Source organism: Haliotis cracherodii, unplaced genomic scaffold (assembly GCF_022045235.1).
Source record: "Haliotis cracherodii isolate W230 unplaced genomic scaffold, xgHalCrac1.p SCAF_11, whole genome shotgun sequence".
Taxonomy (NCBI): domain Eukaryota; kingdom Metazoa; phylum Mollusca; class Gastropoda; order Lepetellida; family Haliotidae; genus Haliotis; species Haliotis cracherodii.
Genome location: NW_027266266.1, coordinates 14,143,851 through 14,161,568, shown reverse-complemented (window position 1 = coordinate 14,161,568; position 17,718 = coordinate 14,143,851). Strand labels below are relative to the sequence as shown.

Here is a 17,718-nt window from a genome sequence, read left to right as displayed (position 1 = left end):
TCTGGAATCGTAATTATATTGTTCACTGTTTTCCCACAAAACGCATCAAGCACGGTACTTTTAGGCAACCCCAATGGTTATCCAGCTGGACGTATATGGCTTAATATGTGTAATCTACCACTGTACGCTGAGTATATGTTATCAAACCAATATATGTGTATAATACTTTGCCATGTGTCAGTCAGCTTTACGATCTCGATCTTGAATCGTATTTTGTTCACTGTTTTCCCACAAAACGCATCAAGCACGGTACTTTTAGGCAACCCCAATGGTTATCCAGCTGGATGTATATGGCTTAATATGTGTAATCTACCACTGTACGCTGAGTATATGGTATCAAACCAATATATGTGTATAATACTTTGCCATGTGTCAGTCAGCTTTACGATCTCGATCTTGAATCGTATTTTGTTCACTGTTTTCCCACAAAACGCATCAAGCACGGTACTTTTAGGCAACCCCAATGGTTATCCAGCTGGATGTATATGGCTTAATATGTGTAATCTACCACTGTTGGCTGAGTATATGGTATCAAACCAATATATGTGTATAATACTTTGCCATGTGTCAGTCAGCTTTACGATCTCGATCTTGAATCGCATTTTGTTCACTGTTTTCCCACAAAACGCATCAAGCACGGTACTTTTAGGCATCCCCAATGGTTATCCAGCTGGATGTATATGGCTTAATATGTGTAATCTACCACTGTTGGCTGAGTATACATGTATGTTATCAAACCAATATATGTGTATAATACTTTGCCATGTGTCAGTCAGCTTTACGATCTTGAATCGTATTTTGTTCACTGTTTTCCCACAAAACGCACCAAGCACGGTACTTTTAGGCATCCCCAATGGTTATCCATCTCGACGTCTATGGCTTAATATGTGTAATCTACCACTGTTGACTGAGAATATGTTATCAAGCCTGACCTCTACAAGCCCTCAAAACTTTTGACAATCGAAAGTATATACCTTGTCATGACAGTAATTTGAGAATACGTTCTCACTTTCTTTTGTAATAAGTAGCAACTCTTGGGTACACTCTCAGAATCGCTCAAGTTAATTTGAATAAAAGCAACACAACCCTTTGCATTATCATAAGAATTCTCCGCTAAACGCATAGTCCATTGTATGATTCCGATTATGTTAGCATGTGTTCATGAATCACTGTCAAACAGTTATACCAGCGATGTTCGCGGTGAATAAGCGTATCCTGCCCAATCGATGGCACCCATCACAAACACATGCAAAGGCAAGCCATTGTTCACCTAAGAAATACAACAACATACATGTATGGTACAAGTGAAAGTAATGTATTGCATTACACAGACGTTTGGCCATTGATGCATAAACTGTTTCCAACACATGTCTAACATGTCTAACTCTTTTTAATTTAGGCTATAACAATGTATATTCTTGCCATCGTTTATTGCTGCTTATCAACCACCGGTTTAGAAGTCGCCATGATAAAGTCGTGGTATTGTTGATTGTAGCGTAAACACATATTCACGTATTCAGTATATTTTAAGTTTTTTAAGATATGCAACCCTTCTCTCTGGTCCATATGCGCAATGTGTTGTTCCCTTAATGTCTCGGGATCGGGTGGTCAGGCTCGCTGACTTGGTTGATGCATGTCATCGATCCCATCGATGCTGATGATATCAATCACTGGATTGTCTTGTCCAGACTGGATTATTTTTAGACCTCTGTCATATAGCTAGAATATTGCCAAGTGCGGCGTGAAATAACAAACCAACCGTTCAAGTAACGTCCAATTATGTAAAAATGCCATTGCTGCCATTAATAGTTGAGCTCTATTCCAGTGATTACGTCCGTCCAAGTGCTGTGTGTGCAGTTTATGGAACATGGACTGTGGCGCCACCATGATGCATCATGTAATATATAGGCCATCGACTATCACTCACTCGAGAACCCATCGATCACTGATCTCACAACATGCTTCAGCCATAAAACTGCTTCTCATGTGAGAAGGATGCTCCTTCTCAGTAAGATAACCGAGTCATCAACAAATACTACGCTTGTTTAGCTGAGCTTGGATTCCTTGCTACATTTGAAGTTATGTTACGAGATAGTGAAAAATGTATTTATAATTCAACCATAGTCAGCACTTGTTTAGAAACACACCATTATTAATTACATTTATCAACATGTAATAGCACTTGACATACATTTCTTGACTGTCTGCATCACACAAAGGAATAATGTAGATATATTATTTTTATTGTTCTGCCTTTGATCATACTAGAATATGGATATGTTGAGTTTATGGAAAGGACACTCTGTCTCAATCTCTCTTAGATAGGCACTGAGAAGTTGGAATACCTTGACGACATGAAACATTTTATGGATAACAATGTTTTAGGTGTTTATAATGACGTTTAGGGCTACTTTTTGCCCCTTCATCGGGTTAATACTGCGAAGGCGAATCTTATAATATATAAAGGCTGATTTTTTACACGAGGAAGGAATAGGTTACAAGAATAACAAATAAAAGGAAGCACTTGCGATTAACGGGACAGAAGCCAATTATATAGCAGTTATGAGGTTGAGTGTGATAACAAACAGCTGACTAGGGTAAAAATATATGACAATGTAACAACATAACAGTCAAGAAGGTGTCAATTTGTGGGTACTGATTGGTTATAGCAAAATAGAGTATACACTGGGTAGGTAGGTGTCTTGGTTTCTGTTGATAGCTGGTTTGTTTCTTTGGATTTATATGGTATCATAAAGTTTCCTCTTTTTCCAGTGATAGATGTTGATGAAAAATAGAGGTTTCTTGCCAAGAAACATCCAACACTAATTCAGCTACTTTATGAAACCGAACGCTTTTGAAGAGACAATTATTAGGAGTTAAGTGCAAAGCAAACTGCAAACAAAACTATGCGTTCTGCCAAATGGTCAGTATTGTCGACAGTGGCACAGAACGTGTAATTAGTCGCGGGTAATATGTCACTTTATAATGCATTTCTTCTCATGGTCAGGACTAAACATGTTTAGTATTAAGGAACACTGAACATATCAGCTCGCTTTCCATACTTAAGAAACATGTCAAAATCTCAACGTCGGTAAAGCAATGTCAATATATTCACTTGATCAAACATTCTTATGGTTAAGTCTAAATGTCGTGGATGTTACTTCACCATAAATACCTCATCGAGAGCCTTTTTGTATAAACGATACCAGCAATGACACAATCTAAGCCAGCGTCCAATCATGTTGCTGTTCCCCATCAAGATATAGAATATATTTCAGTCGTGTCGATGTATCACACCCTGACCTAATGGAATTGGTCCAACATGTTAATCCTCCTGATCATGATCACTATATTATTATACCCCAACACAAAAGTCACAGTATTCAGTATCACTTATGTCGACATATAGTATATGCACAATTCTCTTGGTCAGTCATATATGACTCTGATAACAATATAGTCACTTGGAACTGCCGTATATTCATATATATATATATATATATATATCTAATATTCAGTAGTCTTGAAAATATATTTCTGATTGAGGAGGTATTAATGTCAATCCATTTGACTTCAGACTCCAAACTACTCTTCCTGTGTTTGTCTAAGTGTGATGTAAGGTTCTGTCTCAAACAGTAACGAGCTCTATGCAGAAAGTTTGGATAAATTATCCATTTCTAAATGTCTTAGGTATGTAATTTGTACATAATCAAATGGAAGGCAAATAGAATAATGTGCATGCATAATGGCAATAATATTTTGTTACCAAATGTTAAAAAATAAAACGGAGACATTACTGATTATATACATCAATTGTGCACCAGGGCTATTTTCTGATAATGTATAACCATGAATACACGAGGCGCCCTGCTTCCAACTGATCCATCATGAAGTTTGTGTTATCTTATAAATTGAAATATGGAAATACATTCAAATTGGTCAAGACAAGGACAACTTCATGTTCTACATTCAGCCATGGTGAACAAAAAATATCGTTCTTTCCGTGTGTTGCACGCATTGAGGATGCTATCTTAAGTAATATTTCCTCTCGGGAGTTGACGGCAAAATCGAGCTGCTTGCCAAGTGTGAGATTCATGGCTGGCAAATCAGGATATAGTGAACTTGGTAAAATACATCATTCTGTTTGAACAGATATAACATTCACAAAACAACCTTTCCTTACATATTTTTCTATTTGAACCCACGGTTGATCGACATCAAAGCATGAGCAAATCCAAATCTTTGTAAATCATTACTAGCAAGTGACGTTTTCTTGCGGTATTTGGTTGTGTTCACAAAGTGATATCTAACCTTGGCAAAGATGTTTATGGTTTTAAGGTACTCATCCTCAAACAAGAAATAAAATGACTCTATCTCTAGATTGATGCACCGCTACAGATGCAAGATTAGAGTAAGTATTAGATGGCGATTACCCATCGGTTGAACCAATATTCACACTCAGCGATTTGATCATCTGATTAAGATATTTGAGCCAACTTCATAAACATTGAAATACTTGAGACCTTTTCCCAAGAATCCTTCATGCTGCTTTTGCTAAGGCTGAAATGAGTTGTATTATAGACATACATTGTCGTCAATTCCTGAGGGCCGGATGTCGTAGTTTGTTGATAGGAGATTGAAAAGTAGTAAAATGTCCGAGTAGATATAACTTTTGTAATTATGATCTAATTCCGAGTTTTTAAAGTCTAATATCAATTTTGACTGAGGCACTGTATGGCGCCCAACTGACCAATTCTTCTGCCAACACTTTGTTGTGGACATGTTGTGTGCCCAAGACAAATATGAGAATAAGATAAAGATTAAGGTTAACATGAGCGATAATTATCGAACTAATCTGCAGCTCAATATATATATTTGATATATTTGAATTAAATCATGTAGGTAATATGTTCGTTTCAAGTATAATCAACAAATATATTTACTTATTTTAAAATAGTATTAAAATTACGTTTACAAACATGCGGACAAAACTGGTTTAATCTGGTTTGAGTTTTGAATCTAAACACGTTTTTCACAAAGTGTGACGAAATGTGGATAACATAATGATGGGAAAGTGATTTAAATCACATATAAGGTTGCTCAACTATCTGCTAAAGGTAAGAGTTATATTATTATAACGTTACATACAATGGCGCCTCCACATGACGCTACAATCTAAAACAATCTAAAACAGTGTGTAAAAATACAGATTTAAATTTCAGTCGCATACGAAAATACAACATGAGTTTAGTCTACGATTAACTTGAGAAATTCTCACGAGCTCACATATTGTAACAGTCAACACCATAAATACTAGTTAATGGAAAACTGCACTGAACACGATTCGTTACGTCACTGATTTTGACAACTCTGACAACACTGTATATTGTCATTCGGTAAGACGCATGCCTTGAGTTAAAAGGAAAATTAATGCGGTCTGCAGTCCAGTAATTCATGGAATGTTATTTTGTCCAAATCGATATCGAGCCTCTACAAATAACTCTGCGTAGCCATAACCAATGTTTGATAAATCACTTAATAATATTTTTTTGTAAAGGTGAATATGTTGCATGCGACAGGAGGGTTATACAAAATGATTTCAAAATTGGCTCATTTCAAATGCAGAAAATTTGTGCCTAAATGAGCTTTAGAAGAGATGGCTTAGAAAAAAAATCATTACTATTAGAGCCAGTGACGTTCATATTGATCATGGTAATCAATGTGAATTATAATGATTGTGGTTGCCATTGGAGCAATGACATTATTGGTAATGTAACATAAGATGATTAACCGTCCTTAAAACGTTGATTAACCGTCGTTAAAACTTACAGATTTTATATGTACCTTCCCCCACCCCCCATCGATAATTATCGTGTTGACTCCCACTTCACAATCCTACACTATACATGTGTAGTTGAAATACAGTAACACAGTGTCCAGAATATCCTCTGAGACGTTTCAAGGGAACCATCCCCATTTGACTAGTTGCATCAAGCTTGAGGTTTGATTCAAATAATGTACATGATACAAATGTATCTACTTTATGGTCGTTTAGATGGCATTGGTGTGCCCAAATAAATGATAGAATTTGACAACTTCAAAAGGCGTGAACATAATTATGAAGATGATGTTTTTCTTTTTGTGTCCTTGATGACACGAAGAAGGACTTGAATTACTTTCCCAGTTTTCCTGAAGTAATGCGTTAGTTTGATAAAGAAAGGCAAGCGTAACATCTGATGGTGCGATGATGTTTTTGCTGATCTTGCATAACCGGTAAGCGTGTGTAATGGGAAACAAAAGTCTTGACACTTTCGAGGTGTTGAATCTTCACACGCGAAGAGCTAAAAGTACAATCTGTTACAAGTATTCGATTAAGTTTTAAATTTTATACTCGTTAATTCAACACTAACCTGACTGCTTCTAGATAATAGACATCATCACAGATTGTCTCCATTAGATGCACCAATCGTGGCATGAGAAAATAATTACGAATATAACATATTGTTCTTTGATGGTTACAAGAGCAGCCACGAGCAAAACGCTGGTTCAGGGAATTAATCTGGTATTGTGCGAATCGTTGTCTTAATCGGAGGTCTGGCTTGTGGGTTCCAAGACATTCCTGCATTGAGCAGTTTAATATTTACTTATGACCTCTGAATAGCTTCAAGCTCTTCACATTCTGTTCAAGTCAAATCGCAGACCAAGAAATAGTAATATGCTGCGGCTCAAACCGTGAGTATGGTTGATAACCGATATCTTTCACTGGGCCTTTCTTCAGCAGTCTTCTATATACATGGCCTTTCCCCGCAGATAGGATAACAACAGATAACAGCCCAAACTAGTTTGGGTATATCTGTTTCAGTGATCCATGCACACATACTTTTCATCATAATTTTGCCTTTATGCCCTATGGAATCTGTTTCTGAAGATAATCGAGACTGATTATTCTCTGGTGTCGACGTTTTGAATTCAGTGTATTTTAAACATATGTGTTCTTACTCCCGCCTAAAAATGTAAGTCTTTACTCAACTGACAAAGTGTTCGCGGTATGAAATCGCTCCCAGGCACTGGCGACAGACACGTTGTAAGGATACTTCAAACATGTGATGAGAAGCGTATAACAATGTGCATATATGGACAATATATTGATTAAAAGATTGAGACTTGTCCGAGGGCATGTTATGCCATATCATGTCTATCTGCATGTCTGCAGTTGATGTAGTGTATATGGCTTGTTTCATATATTCATTGCAATTTAACTCCACATGGATCCGTTACATAACCATAAACACGGTCATTTGTCAATCATATTATTAACTTCAACACCTCTGGCCTTCATCAACCGCCTCATCCACTCCATGTATCGACGTTGCACGGCAGTCATCAATGCACATGGCGGACACACGAGATACTGACTTGTGATGCCATTTTCTCAGAGATATATGTTGTGTTTCACTTTTAGAACATTTGACGCTTTACTTTCAACCTTGATGATCAGTTTTGCCAGGTTTCATCTTTTTACTTTGTCTCAAAGAAAGTTTACAGTGTTTAGACAAATAAGGTTTCTCATATATCTATCCATGGTGACGTGTCTTTTGCGGTTCAGTATATTATGAACTTCAACACCTTGTTTTTGATACCTACACTACAACTATCTGACTTTGTTTTTTCCACAGATACACCAATATAAACAAATACATGTTATGGTCTATTGGTATACCAAAACGTAATTCTTTGTCGTCCATTGAAGACATTTAGGGGCCAACTTATTTGTGATATGTGGCATGGTACAGCACACACTCCACGTTGACACTGGCATGCAAAGGATGGACTGTTTGATTGTACTGATCTCTTTACAGGCAGACATCATCACATATCTTAAAGTGAAGTCGACAGTTGTGTTATCCTCAAGTTCATGAATACAAGATCGTTATATGAAGGAAGGGTGTCAGGACTTCATTACTAGCCAACTATTACCAGACAGACAAACACAGAAGAAGATCCCACAGAGAGAGTGACGTTTTCCAGATATTAGTTTACGCTCCTGGCAAATATGTCTATTCAGAACATTTTCTGATCGACCTTTCGCAGACAGCTGCTGCGGTGTTACAAGGTATAAAAATGTAACCAGATCATGGTGATATCACCATGGAAGCTTTGTGACAGCCAATGAGGATGAAAATGGTGCTGATGAAGATACCCGTATTCTATACGTAATCAAGATGTAGGTTACGTCACATCCAGACTATCATCATAGATCATTTACATTGAGGTTCCTGAAGAAAGGTCCAACATAAGTAATGTCGTATTGACATGTTCAGTGTATGAAGGATATGTCACTTACATATATAAATGAGCGAGTCAGTGAATATTTGATTAATTTTTAATGTAACTACTTCGCAATTTCGCTTATTTTTTAGAAGCAATATCTCATGCAGATATCGAAATGCATGTACAAACACTCTGGAGATATGTTGATGTGTTTTCAACCAACGATTTGGCATGACGTTGCGAAACACTCACCGCAGAACGTAATATGTCATTATTAAAAATATTAGCGAAACCTTCAACACATTTTTGTTGTATGAGCTCTTATGTTGTAATGTTATCAATTATTTTATTTCACTGAAACAAACCAAATAGATAATTTGTGAAACTACTCAGCGTGAGAATCTATTACTCTTATGTAATCTTTGTAAAGTAATTTTCATCGCAAATTCGCGAAATGTGTTTTGTGACGATGTGTTGACAAAACTAAAGCCATACCTGTCATAACAATATAGGCTTTCCCTGATGTAGAAGTACCATACACAACGTATCGTAACATATAGTTTGAGAAATACTGATCGTGAGGATCTATAACGTTTATGTAATTGTTCTTCGTCAAACTCGCCGCGAATAGCTGCAAAATTGCTGATGCGGCGTTAAGCAATATTCACTTACTCACTCACACTTCGTCAAAACCGTGCTAAAGTAATGTCTCATCAGAATGCTGTTTCTTGATTCTTGTTTTCATCGTAAATCATGGGTTTTAAATCATTCACTATTCAAATATCCATGTAAACGTTTAATCGATGTATAATTAGTCGCGTTGGTTAAGAATATCGATCGAACCTAAAGGACTGCGGTCTGTCCTATTCCTGCGGAATGGAAACCACGTCCTACCACCTACGTTCCCCACGACTGGTGTTAGACACCTTGATTGTGAGTATATGACTATTCATCCAAAAAACCGTTTAGGCTGGGTCAACCTATTACTCGTACAAACACGCCAGTTACTTCCGAAACATGTGCAATTGATCTTGATCTAATGATATGGTAAGTGCAGCAATCAACACTAAAACTGACAGTGTCTGCCCTAAGTCTTTCGAATCCCTTCTCTATGACGCGGATAGAATCCAATTTCAACGAATTGTCGGTGCCCAGTGCCGAGAGCTAAGATTCGTGGACAGGTACAAGTGGGCTCAAAGGTTGCTTGGAAGTTAGACTGCTTCAGGCTTACTCATATAATTGTCGACGGTGCAAATTTACTGTTTTTTGTGGAATAATAATGTCAGCATTACAGACATGAGGAACATATAACACTGAATCTATTGCTTCTGTCGCTCAATGAACGTCAGGCGTTCGAAAGTAAGATGGTTCGTAAAGGGAGCTATGACGTCATCATAGACATTTTATGCCACGGAGTGTGTTTGATCATATGTTTATCTCTGACGCTATGTCTGACCACATAAATTTATATATGTTGTTTGTCAGGGTAAGAATAGTTCCTCCTACACTAGCCTGGAGCTCTATTTTATATTGACTTCAGACATGGTTGCGCTTTTTTTCCCATCACCTTTGTGTAATACAGACTTTCTACATTTGGTGTTCCATGTTGAGCCAGTGAACTGACACTACTCACAAAATAAAGTATTGCTTCCCTTAGTTGCGACAGGATCCGCTCATCTTGAATTCGAATACAAACTCGCCTTAATAATTGCCCTTGGTTTCCTACCACCACACCTCTGCTTGTCGGTTTCATAACTCCATGTACAGAAGCTGTTTTCTGTTTTAATGTACGGCATGGCCTTGATGAGGAAATGACTCACACACTCAAGATGCTCAAAAGCGACAACATGAGTACTTGTCTGTCTATTGGAAAAAATGGAAGTCTAGAGCTTCGAAACAAAACGCACATTCATGCAACTGTCAGATCCGTTTCGGACAATTTACACCAATATCGAACATGGTACATGCAATCGATTATCTCGATGTCCAGGGCTACAAGCTTTCCGAAGATCGACGAAAAACATATTTGAATAAGTGATACATGGATCTGGATTCTGTCTTTCGTCATTTCTCGTACAAATAGAAACTTTTGATTAAGGGTTAGGAGTAACATAGTTATGAGCTGTTTTGATTTCAAATGTAAATATGCATGTCAGAACGTGGACATTCAACATTGTGTGGATCTCAATTTCATCAGTTATCCATTAAACTGTAAAGTAAGAGAGCATTTAGACCACTACTTGCAACATTGATTATCTTTGACTGAACATGTGGGATGTCACATATAAAGCCCATTTCTGGTGTCTCCCGCCGTGATATTGCTTGAATATTGATGAAAGTGTCGTGAAACCCCAATCACTGACTTAATATTTGTACTCTACCACTGTTGGCTTCGGATAGGTAATCTATACCAACAATTACAAACCCTCAACATTTATTTAAAAGACATACCACTCACGATCGCAATATATGTACCTGCATTCATGTCATGGCAGTTATTTGAAAATATGTTCTCACTTTCGTTTGTAATCTACGCAAGGCTTGGGTTCCGAGACAGAATCGCTCAAGTTCATTTAAAAAAGCGACCAAAAGCTGTACATAATCATAAGAAATCCGGGCTAAAACAGAGCCCATTGTACGATTCCGAATATATCATAAGAATGTGTTCGGTATCACTGTCAAATAGTGATACCAGCGAAACAAGTGTTGGCAAAAAGGTGAGCGTATCCTACCAAACCGATGACACCCTTCACAAACGCATGCAAAGGCAAGTCAATTGTTCACTTAAAAATATCGTCAATGCAAGAGAATAACCAGTCCAGATTATCCCCCGAAACACATTACATTGGACGTAAAGGTCAAAATAGCTGTGAAAAGTATATAAATGTACCACTGAAATCAGTGATGACACCAGGCGTTGGTAAAAAAAGGTACCTATGTCACAAAACACGTGAACACACAGTACTAGTCAAATTGCATCAATCTTGATCAATTATGCATTGTATTTGGAAATGTCTACCACATGCGTGACATACAACAGTTATGCTCGGCTGGTCACAATGTTTCCATCGCGGATCGTTGCTCAAGCTAGCAACCACTAGTTACCCGCGAATGTTTACAGAACATCGTGACAAAGCGGTCGCATTGTTGATTGTGGCGTATACCAATATTCACGTCCCTTGGGGACGCCAGGAACCTATGATTGTGGATTCGCGGTTCGCCCGGCCCCGATTATATTTCTAGTTTTGTCAGCATCATACCCGTGCTCGTGGGATTCACCGAAGTGGTAAACGTCTGAGACCTGCGTCACTTCGGGCTTTCCTCCGACATTATGCTGACACGCCGTGATATAACTGGAATACTGTAAAAAGCGGTGTTAAAACCAACTTACTTGTCCATATGTGTAATGCGTTTGTTGTTCCCTTAATGTCTCTGTCAGTTCGACATTTATCCAGGTTCTGACCAATAAAGACGCGAACCTGGGGTCAGTCACGCGTGTCTACCTGGGCACTGAGCTGCACCTTTACTCATGTTACTCAATACTCCGACCACAATCAGAGACCACTGGTCAAGCGGTAGAGCGTATGCCCGGAGAGCTGAAGGTCGGGTGTTCGAACCCCAGTCGCATCGTGCCAATTACGTTAAAAGATGGTACTGGTTGATACCCTGCCTGGCGTTTGGCATGAAACAGGATAAAACAATGACTGGGTACCGTTTCACAAAGCAGTCGTAAGTCTTACGTGCGTGTAAAACTGGCGTAACTCGGAAATACTGAACTAGGGGCGTTTCACAAAGCTAGTGTAATATTACGTCCGTGTAAAATTGGCGTAAACTCTACGTGTGGTCTTGGGGTGGTGTAAATATTTACGCAAGCGATAAAGATGGCGATCAATCCAACCAAGGTCGAGATTGCCAAAAAAGTATGTAAGCGAGAACGTGTTTTCCGCGACAGGTCGAACCCCCTCAACGATTTGGATGATCATGACATCATCGAGAGGAACCGCCTATCAAGACACATGATATTTTCTATTATTGGTAAAGTGAGTGACAGACTTGAACATCAAACCCAGCGTTCCCATGCAATACCACCTTACCTTTATGTTTTAATTGCTCTGAGATACTTCTCCAAGGGTGGGTTTTACAGTGAGATTGCCGATATCCACGGTGTGAGTAAATCCTCCGCTTGCAGAGCAATCCACGCAACAACAGACGCATTATGTGCAACCATGGGTGATTTTGTATTTCCCACAATGCCTTCCACCCAGAAGAGTACCAAAGAATCATTCTTCGACATGGCTGGATTCCTTAAAGTACTCGGTGCAATTGACTGCACACTCGTACCCATAATGGCGCCGAAACGTGACGAAGCAGCCTACGTTTGTCGGAAGGGTTACCATGCACAGAACATACAGGCAGTATGTGATGCCAACATGAGGTAGAGACATACACACATGGTAGATATGTCCTTTATCATGAATCCATTATTCCTATTCCTCTTAAACAAGGCACGACAAAATGTAAACATTACAACATGAAATAGATGTCCTTGACATTGACGCATGCTGCGACCCCTAGGTAACGTTTTGGGCGAGATAAGTCATGATGCATACCAGTAAAAATTAATCCATTGTGATAATGTTTTCAAATTTCCATTGTTTCCATGTAGTATTACTGTTCCATAGTTAAAATGTGAATTAATAGTGTTTATTTGTAGGCAGATGTAGATCTATATATATATATACATTAAATAACTAAATACGTAAATGGGCTTTATAAAATTATGCATGTGCATTTTAAATACTGGATTTCTGTTGGATTTATATGAATATAAATTGTTATATTTTTCTCTCAGATTTACAAACTGTGTCTTCAAGTGGCCTGGCTCTGTCCAGTTACATATGGAATAACTCTGCCCTTGGTCAGTACTTTGAAAAGAAGAATATTGATGGATGGCTACTTGGAGACTCTAGGTAAATAAAACTACAACATATATACCTGAACTTCACATACATTTGCTAAATACAGTTGAATTTTACAATGTTTTATAAACAAATCTGACAAAACTGCACTTAGTAAAATATTGATAATATTTTGATGACCTGTCTGGATATAGTGTTACCCTTATTACTTATGTTACAGATATGCCTGCAGACCATGGCTGCTGACCCCGGTGCTCAATCCCAGCTCGGAAGGACAGGAGAAATACAATAGATGCCATATCAAGACACGGAACACAATAGAGAGAGAGCATTTGGCTTGTGCAAGTCAAGATTCAGGTACGGTTTTAAGTGACAACAGTAAGTTGGTAATGTAACCAAGAAATTATTGAAAGTGAAATAATTAAATATTGAAGGTACAGTTACAAGAGGAAAACATGTAATAGTATCTATTCATGGTATCATTGTTGAAAAAATGGAGTTACTTCTTATCTCAAATTGAGCTTTTTTTAAGTTGTTGTAGTATTCCAAAAGAATTGTTAAAAAACATTATCAACTTAATTTTGAACAAACTGATAGCCTGTCTAACAGGGGTCTGTGAAGAAGTTGGGAAAATAACTTTCATCACATTTCCAGATGCCTTCACAAGACAAATGGTGTCTTACAATTCACCCCAGAAAGGAGTTTGTGTGTTGTCCGGGCTTGCTTCTTGTTGCATAACATGTGCATCAATGAAAGAATACCACTTCCCCAGGGCATTGAGCTACTCAGAGGAGAGGGAACTGCCGTGTGCAGCTGAATTCCAAACAACAAGCTCTGGTTGTGATGGACTGTCAGCAAGACATCAATTAGTTTTACATAAGTTCACTTAAATTACAGCCTTATGCTATTGTTTTCATCATTTATTATAAACACAAGAATATAAATCATGAGATGTAAGTGACTTTCTACTCTGTATTACTGGACAGTCATAACTTAAGATAATTTCATATTATACAAAAATATAAAATACACAGCTTTTGACATGATCAAAAGAATTTTATTATGGGGGATACATTTTGGCCATTAAGTGGAGAAACATGTACAAATTCCCTGAGAAGCTTTAGCTTCTCCTCCTCAATCTCTACTCTTCTGTTCTCAGTCAAGAGAATCTGGCTCTGTACAGCTATTAATTGCTGTATTGCGTCAGCAACTGGATCTGGTCCTGTAATAAAACAATTGTCTAAATCAATATTGCAGTCTTGTGTATTTTAGGGGTTTATGTAAAACTCATCACAGCTTGATATTCAGCCACAATTATGCAGCAAATGTAAAATTACAATATTTTATTTAAATAAAACAAATCCTCCATGCATGGTAACAAACACATAACTTGACTTAACCCTGATAACAGGACCGATGAAGAGGAAGATATTTTAATATCTGTTTTTACATTAATATTGCATTCAATCTGACTGCCAAGGGCACTTAATTTGGAATCCTGGATAAATTCCTACATTCATTATACAGAAAATCATTAATCAATTTCAATGTGACTAACAGTGCCAAGTGCCTAACACCTTTGAATCTACAAGCCCAAACTTGACCCAGAGCATCATTATCAGAAATGTATTGTGTTATATGGATAAGTATTACCTGATCTTTCTATACTGAACACAATGTTACCAGATTCGATCTTCTGACATGTTGCAGAAGTCGCTAAATGCACTTATAATTTAATAAGTGGTAATTTTAACTTTGTTCTGTTCACAAATTGATAAACTGATAAAACATCAACTGGTCTAATAATGATTTTTTTTTTATGTTTGCAATAGTATGCTTTATCTCAACTTATTTAATACATAAGGTCACAAACATTTCAAAAATTTATATGTGTGTATTTCTTTTAATTAATGCCTACCATTAAAGTCACCGGTTAATGAAGATGTAGCCATTGTTGCTGTGCTCATATCAGGATCAGCCTCCAAAGCATAGTCCAGAAAAGACCCATCAACTTGAAATATAAATGGTTCAACACATGAATGATGACTTATGTAAATTTGCTTATCTGGGAGCATATCAATGAGTTGACTATGCCATGAAGATAATGAAAAAAAACATTTATATGGTTTGTGAACCACAGTCACTATTCTTAAATCAGCACTGTTAAGAGGAATGGCTTGGAAATATTTACCTCCCGAATCAAATCCTCCAGCAATTCCTTCAATCTGGCAAGGAGAGATCAACCTCACAATCTATAATTAAAGAAATGAAGAACACAGTTACTTCATGAAATATGAAACAAGTAAATAACTAAACGATATCAGTATTTTGCATAAATATTTCCCCTATTCCAGTAGAAATAAAGTCAATTTAAGCTTTTTATAAGTCTGTTATATTATTATATATAACACAAATAACTAAGAGAGGTAACATTTGTTTGTCTAGGTATCATATCATAATTTCTGGCCCAATCCATATGTTCATGCATAATCCATATGTCATGCATTTGGGCAATTAGACTTTTACATATGATCTGACATATTCTTCCTGTTGTGTTTCATACCTTCTGTTCAACAGTAGTGACTTGTGTAGGAGGGCCACCTCCACCAGTTCTCACACTCTCCTTCCTCCTTGTCACCTCCTTCTTCTTGGCTGCAGCCCTGAGGTCCTGCCATTTCTTTTTCAGCTGAGGCACAGTCCTTACCTCCGTGTTATTGGCGTTGATCATGTAAACATAAATTATTCCAAAATTATATAATATGTTTTGCTCGATGTCACCCATGTTTGACAATTGCCTTGTTGTTGTCTACCATTAAATATGAAGATGTTTGAAAATAAGTGATTCTGGCGTTTTTTGTTCCTAATCACTGAGCCGGACATTTAGGAAATTTACGTTTAGTCTATATGCAATTTGTTTCATAATGTGAGGATAGTGATACTTCCGCGACCTCTTATATGTGTGCATACATGTATATGAACTTATACACAATATTTCAGATCTGTATCCCTAGCAATAACAATAATTCCCACCTTTTCAAATTTTGCACTATCAAAGAAATATAGGCCTCTTGCAAGTTCAAGTAGATCTACAGTCACCTTTTATCGCTATTTGTTTACTCCGCATAACAACAAGCGCGATAACTCTAAATGGCATAGGTCTATCACTTCCAAATAAAACACATCCTTCATATGACAGATGTGGGTTCAATGCCGTGAAATGCACTCACTTTGTCAGAATATCCTCCCATATCTTCTTCTTCCGATTGTTTGTGATGCAAGTAGAAAACGATGAAAACAACACATCTGAATTGCTGCCAACTTCTTCTGTAAGAATTTCGACTTCTGTGGCCGAAAAGTTTCTCTTCCTCGATTTCTTGTCGCAAATGTCCTCCATTTTACTGCGCTTCGTCGTCTGCTCAGAGCATCTGCCACGGTAGACAACTCTAGTGCGGATTTTCCTAAATCACAAAGGGAAAGAGCTCCAATCGTATTTTTTACGTGCGTGTAAGTTGGTCGAGGTTACGCTAGTTTTAGTGTAGCTATGTGAAACAGTCTTAGACTATGGCGTAAACATTGCGCAAATATGTCGTAAAATCTCGTTGACTTGGTTGATTTGCATGCCATCGTAACCCAATTGCTTGGATCGATGCTTATGTGAGTCACTGGATTGAGTGATCCAGACTCGATTATTCAGACCGCCGCCATTTAGCATACGAGTACTGTGACGTTAAACAACAAACAAGACAAAATCAGTTTGGAAACTTATGTTTGCAGTTGGTCTTATCTGAAACCTATGTACGTTGTCTCATACCGACTCGACATATTGCAATTTCCCAATAAGAATGTGTTTGAATAATTATCCCCTTAAGTAACGTCCAACTATGTGAAATGACCGAAATAAGTTCATATACAGCCATAAATGGTTCAGATGAATATTGCATATTTATTACAATTATTACACGCGCCAATGTGCCAGAAGACATGGATGGTCGCGCCACCAAGATGCATCATGCAATATATATAGGTCACTTGCAATCACTCACTGGAGAACCTACCGATCCCTGATCTCACATGACAGGTCGCTCCGCAACATCCACAAACTACTTCTCGTGTGAGACGGATGCTCATTCGCCTTCTCAGTAAGATATTCGAGTTATCGACAAATATTCGCCTGCTCTAGCTGATCTTGATTTCCTTGCTTCATCCGAAGCTATGTTACTTCACAAGATAGTGAAATATATACTGAGTCAAATTGAAAACTTCACATTTTTAAAAGTAATCTCACATATGATATACAACGGACAAATGTATCAGAGCAGGTAATATTTAATCAGTAATGTCCAAAGAAGGATTAACGGTGGTAACCATAATTTGTTCCAAGCGCCTACGGTATTCGGTAATAACATCAACAGTTTAAATCATAAGTCCCAAGCACGAGAATCTGATGGCACACAAGTTCAGTAGCTTGTATGGCCACCATGTGCGTTGACAACTGCCACACAACGCCTCCGCATGGACCTTGTGATAC

General features: G+C 37.7%; 1 protein-coding gene and 1 pseudogene across 1 annotated transcript; one reads left to right on the top strand and one right to left on the bottom strand.

Moving 5' to 3' along the window:
- Positions 1–12,521: 12,521 nt before the first annotated feature.
- On the top strand, positions 12,522–14,080 carry LOC139455420 (putative nuclease HARBI1; annotated as a pseudogene).
- A 156-nt stretch (positions 14,081–14,236) lies between these two features.
- Positions 14,237–16,584, bottom strand: LOC139455419 (nuclear apoptosis-inducing factor 1-like). The gene is made up of 5 exons (XM_071236975.1): positions 16,418–16,584; positions 15,754–15,916; positions 15,382–15,442; positions 15,109–15,201; positions 14,237–14,448 (listed from the first exon to the last, which is right to left on the bottom strand). The coding sequence occupies exons 1-5, from the start codon at positions 16,582–16,584 to the stop codon at positions 14,237–14,239; spliced, it is 696 nt and encodes a 231-aa protein (XP_071093076.1).
- Between the last annotated feature and the right edge of the window lie 1,134 nt (positions 16,585–17,718).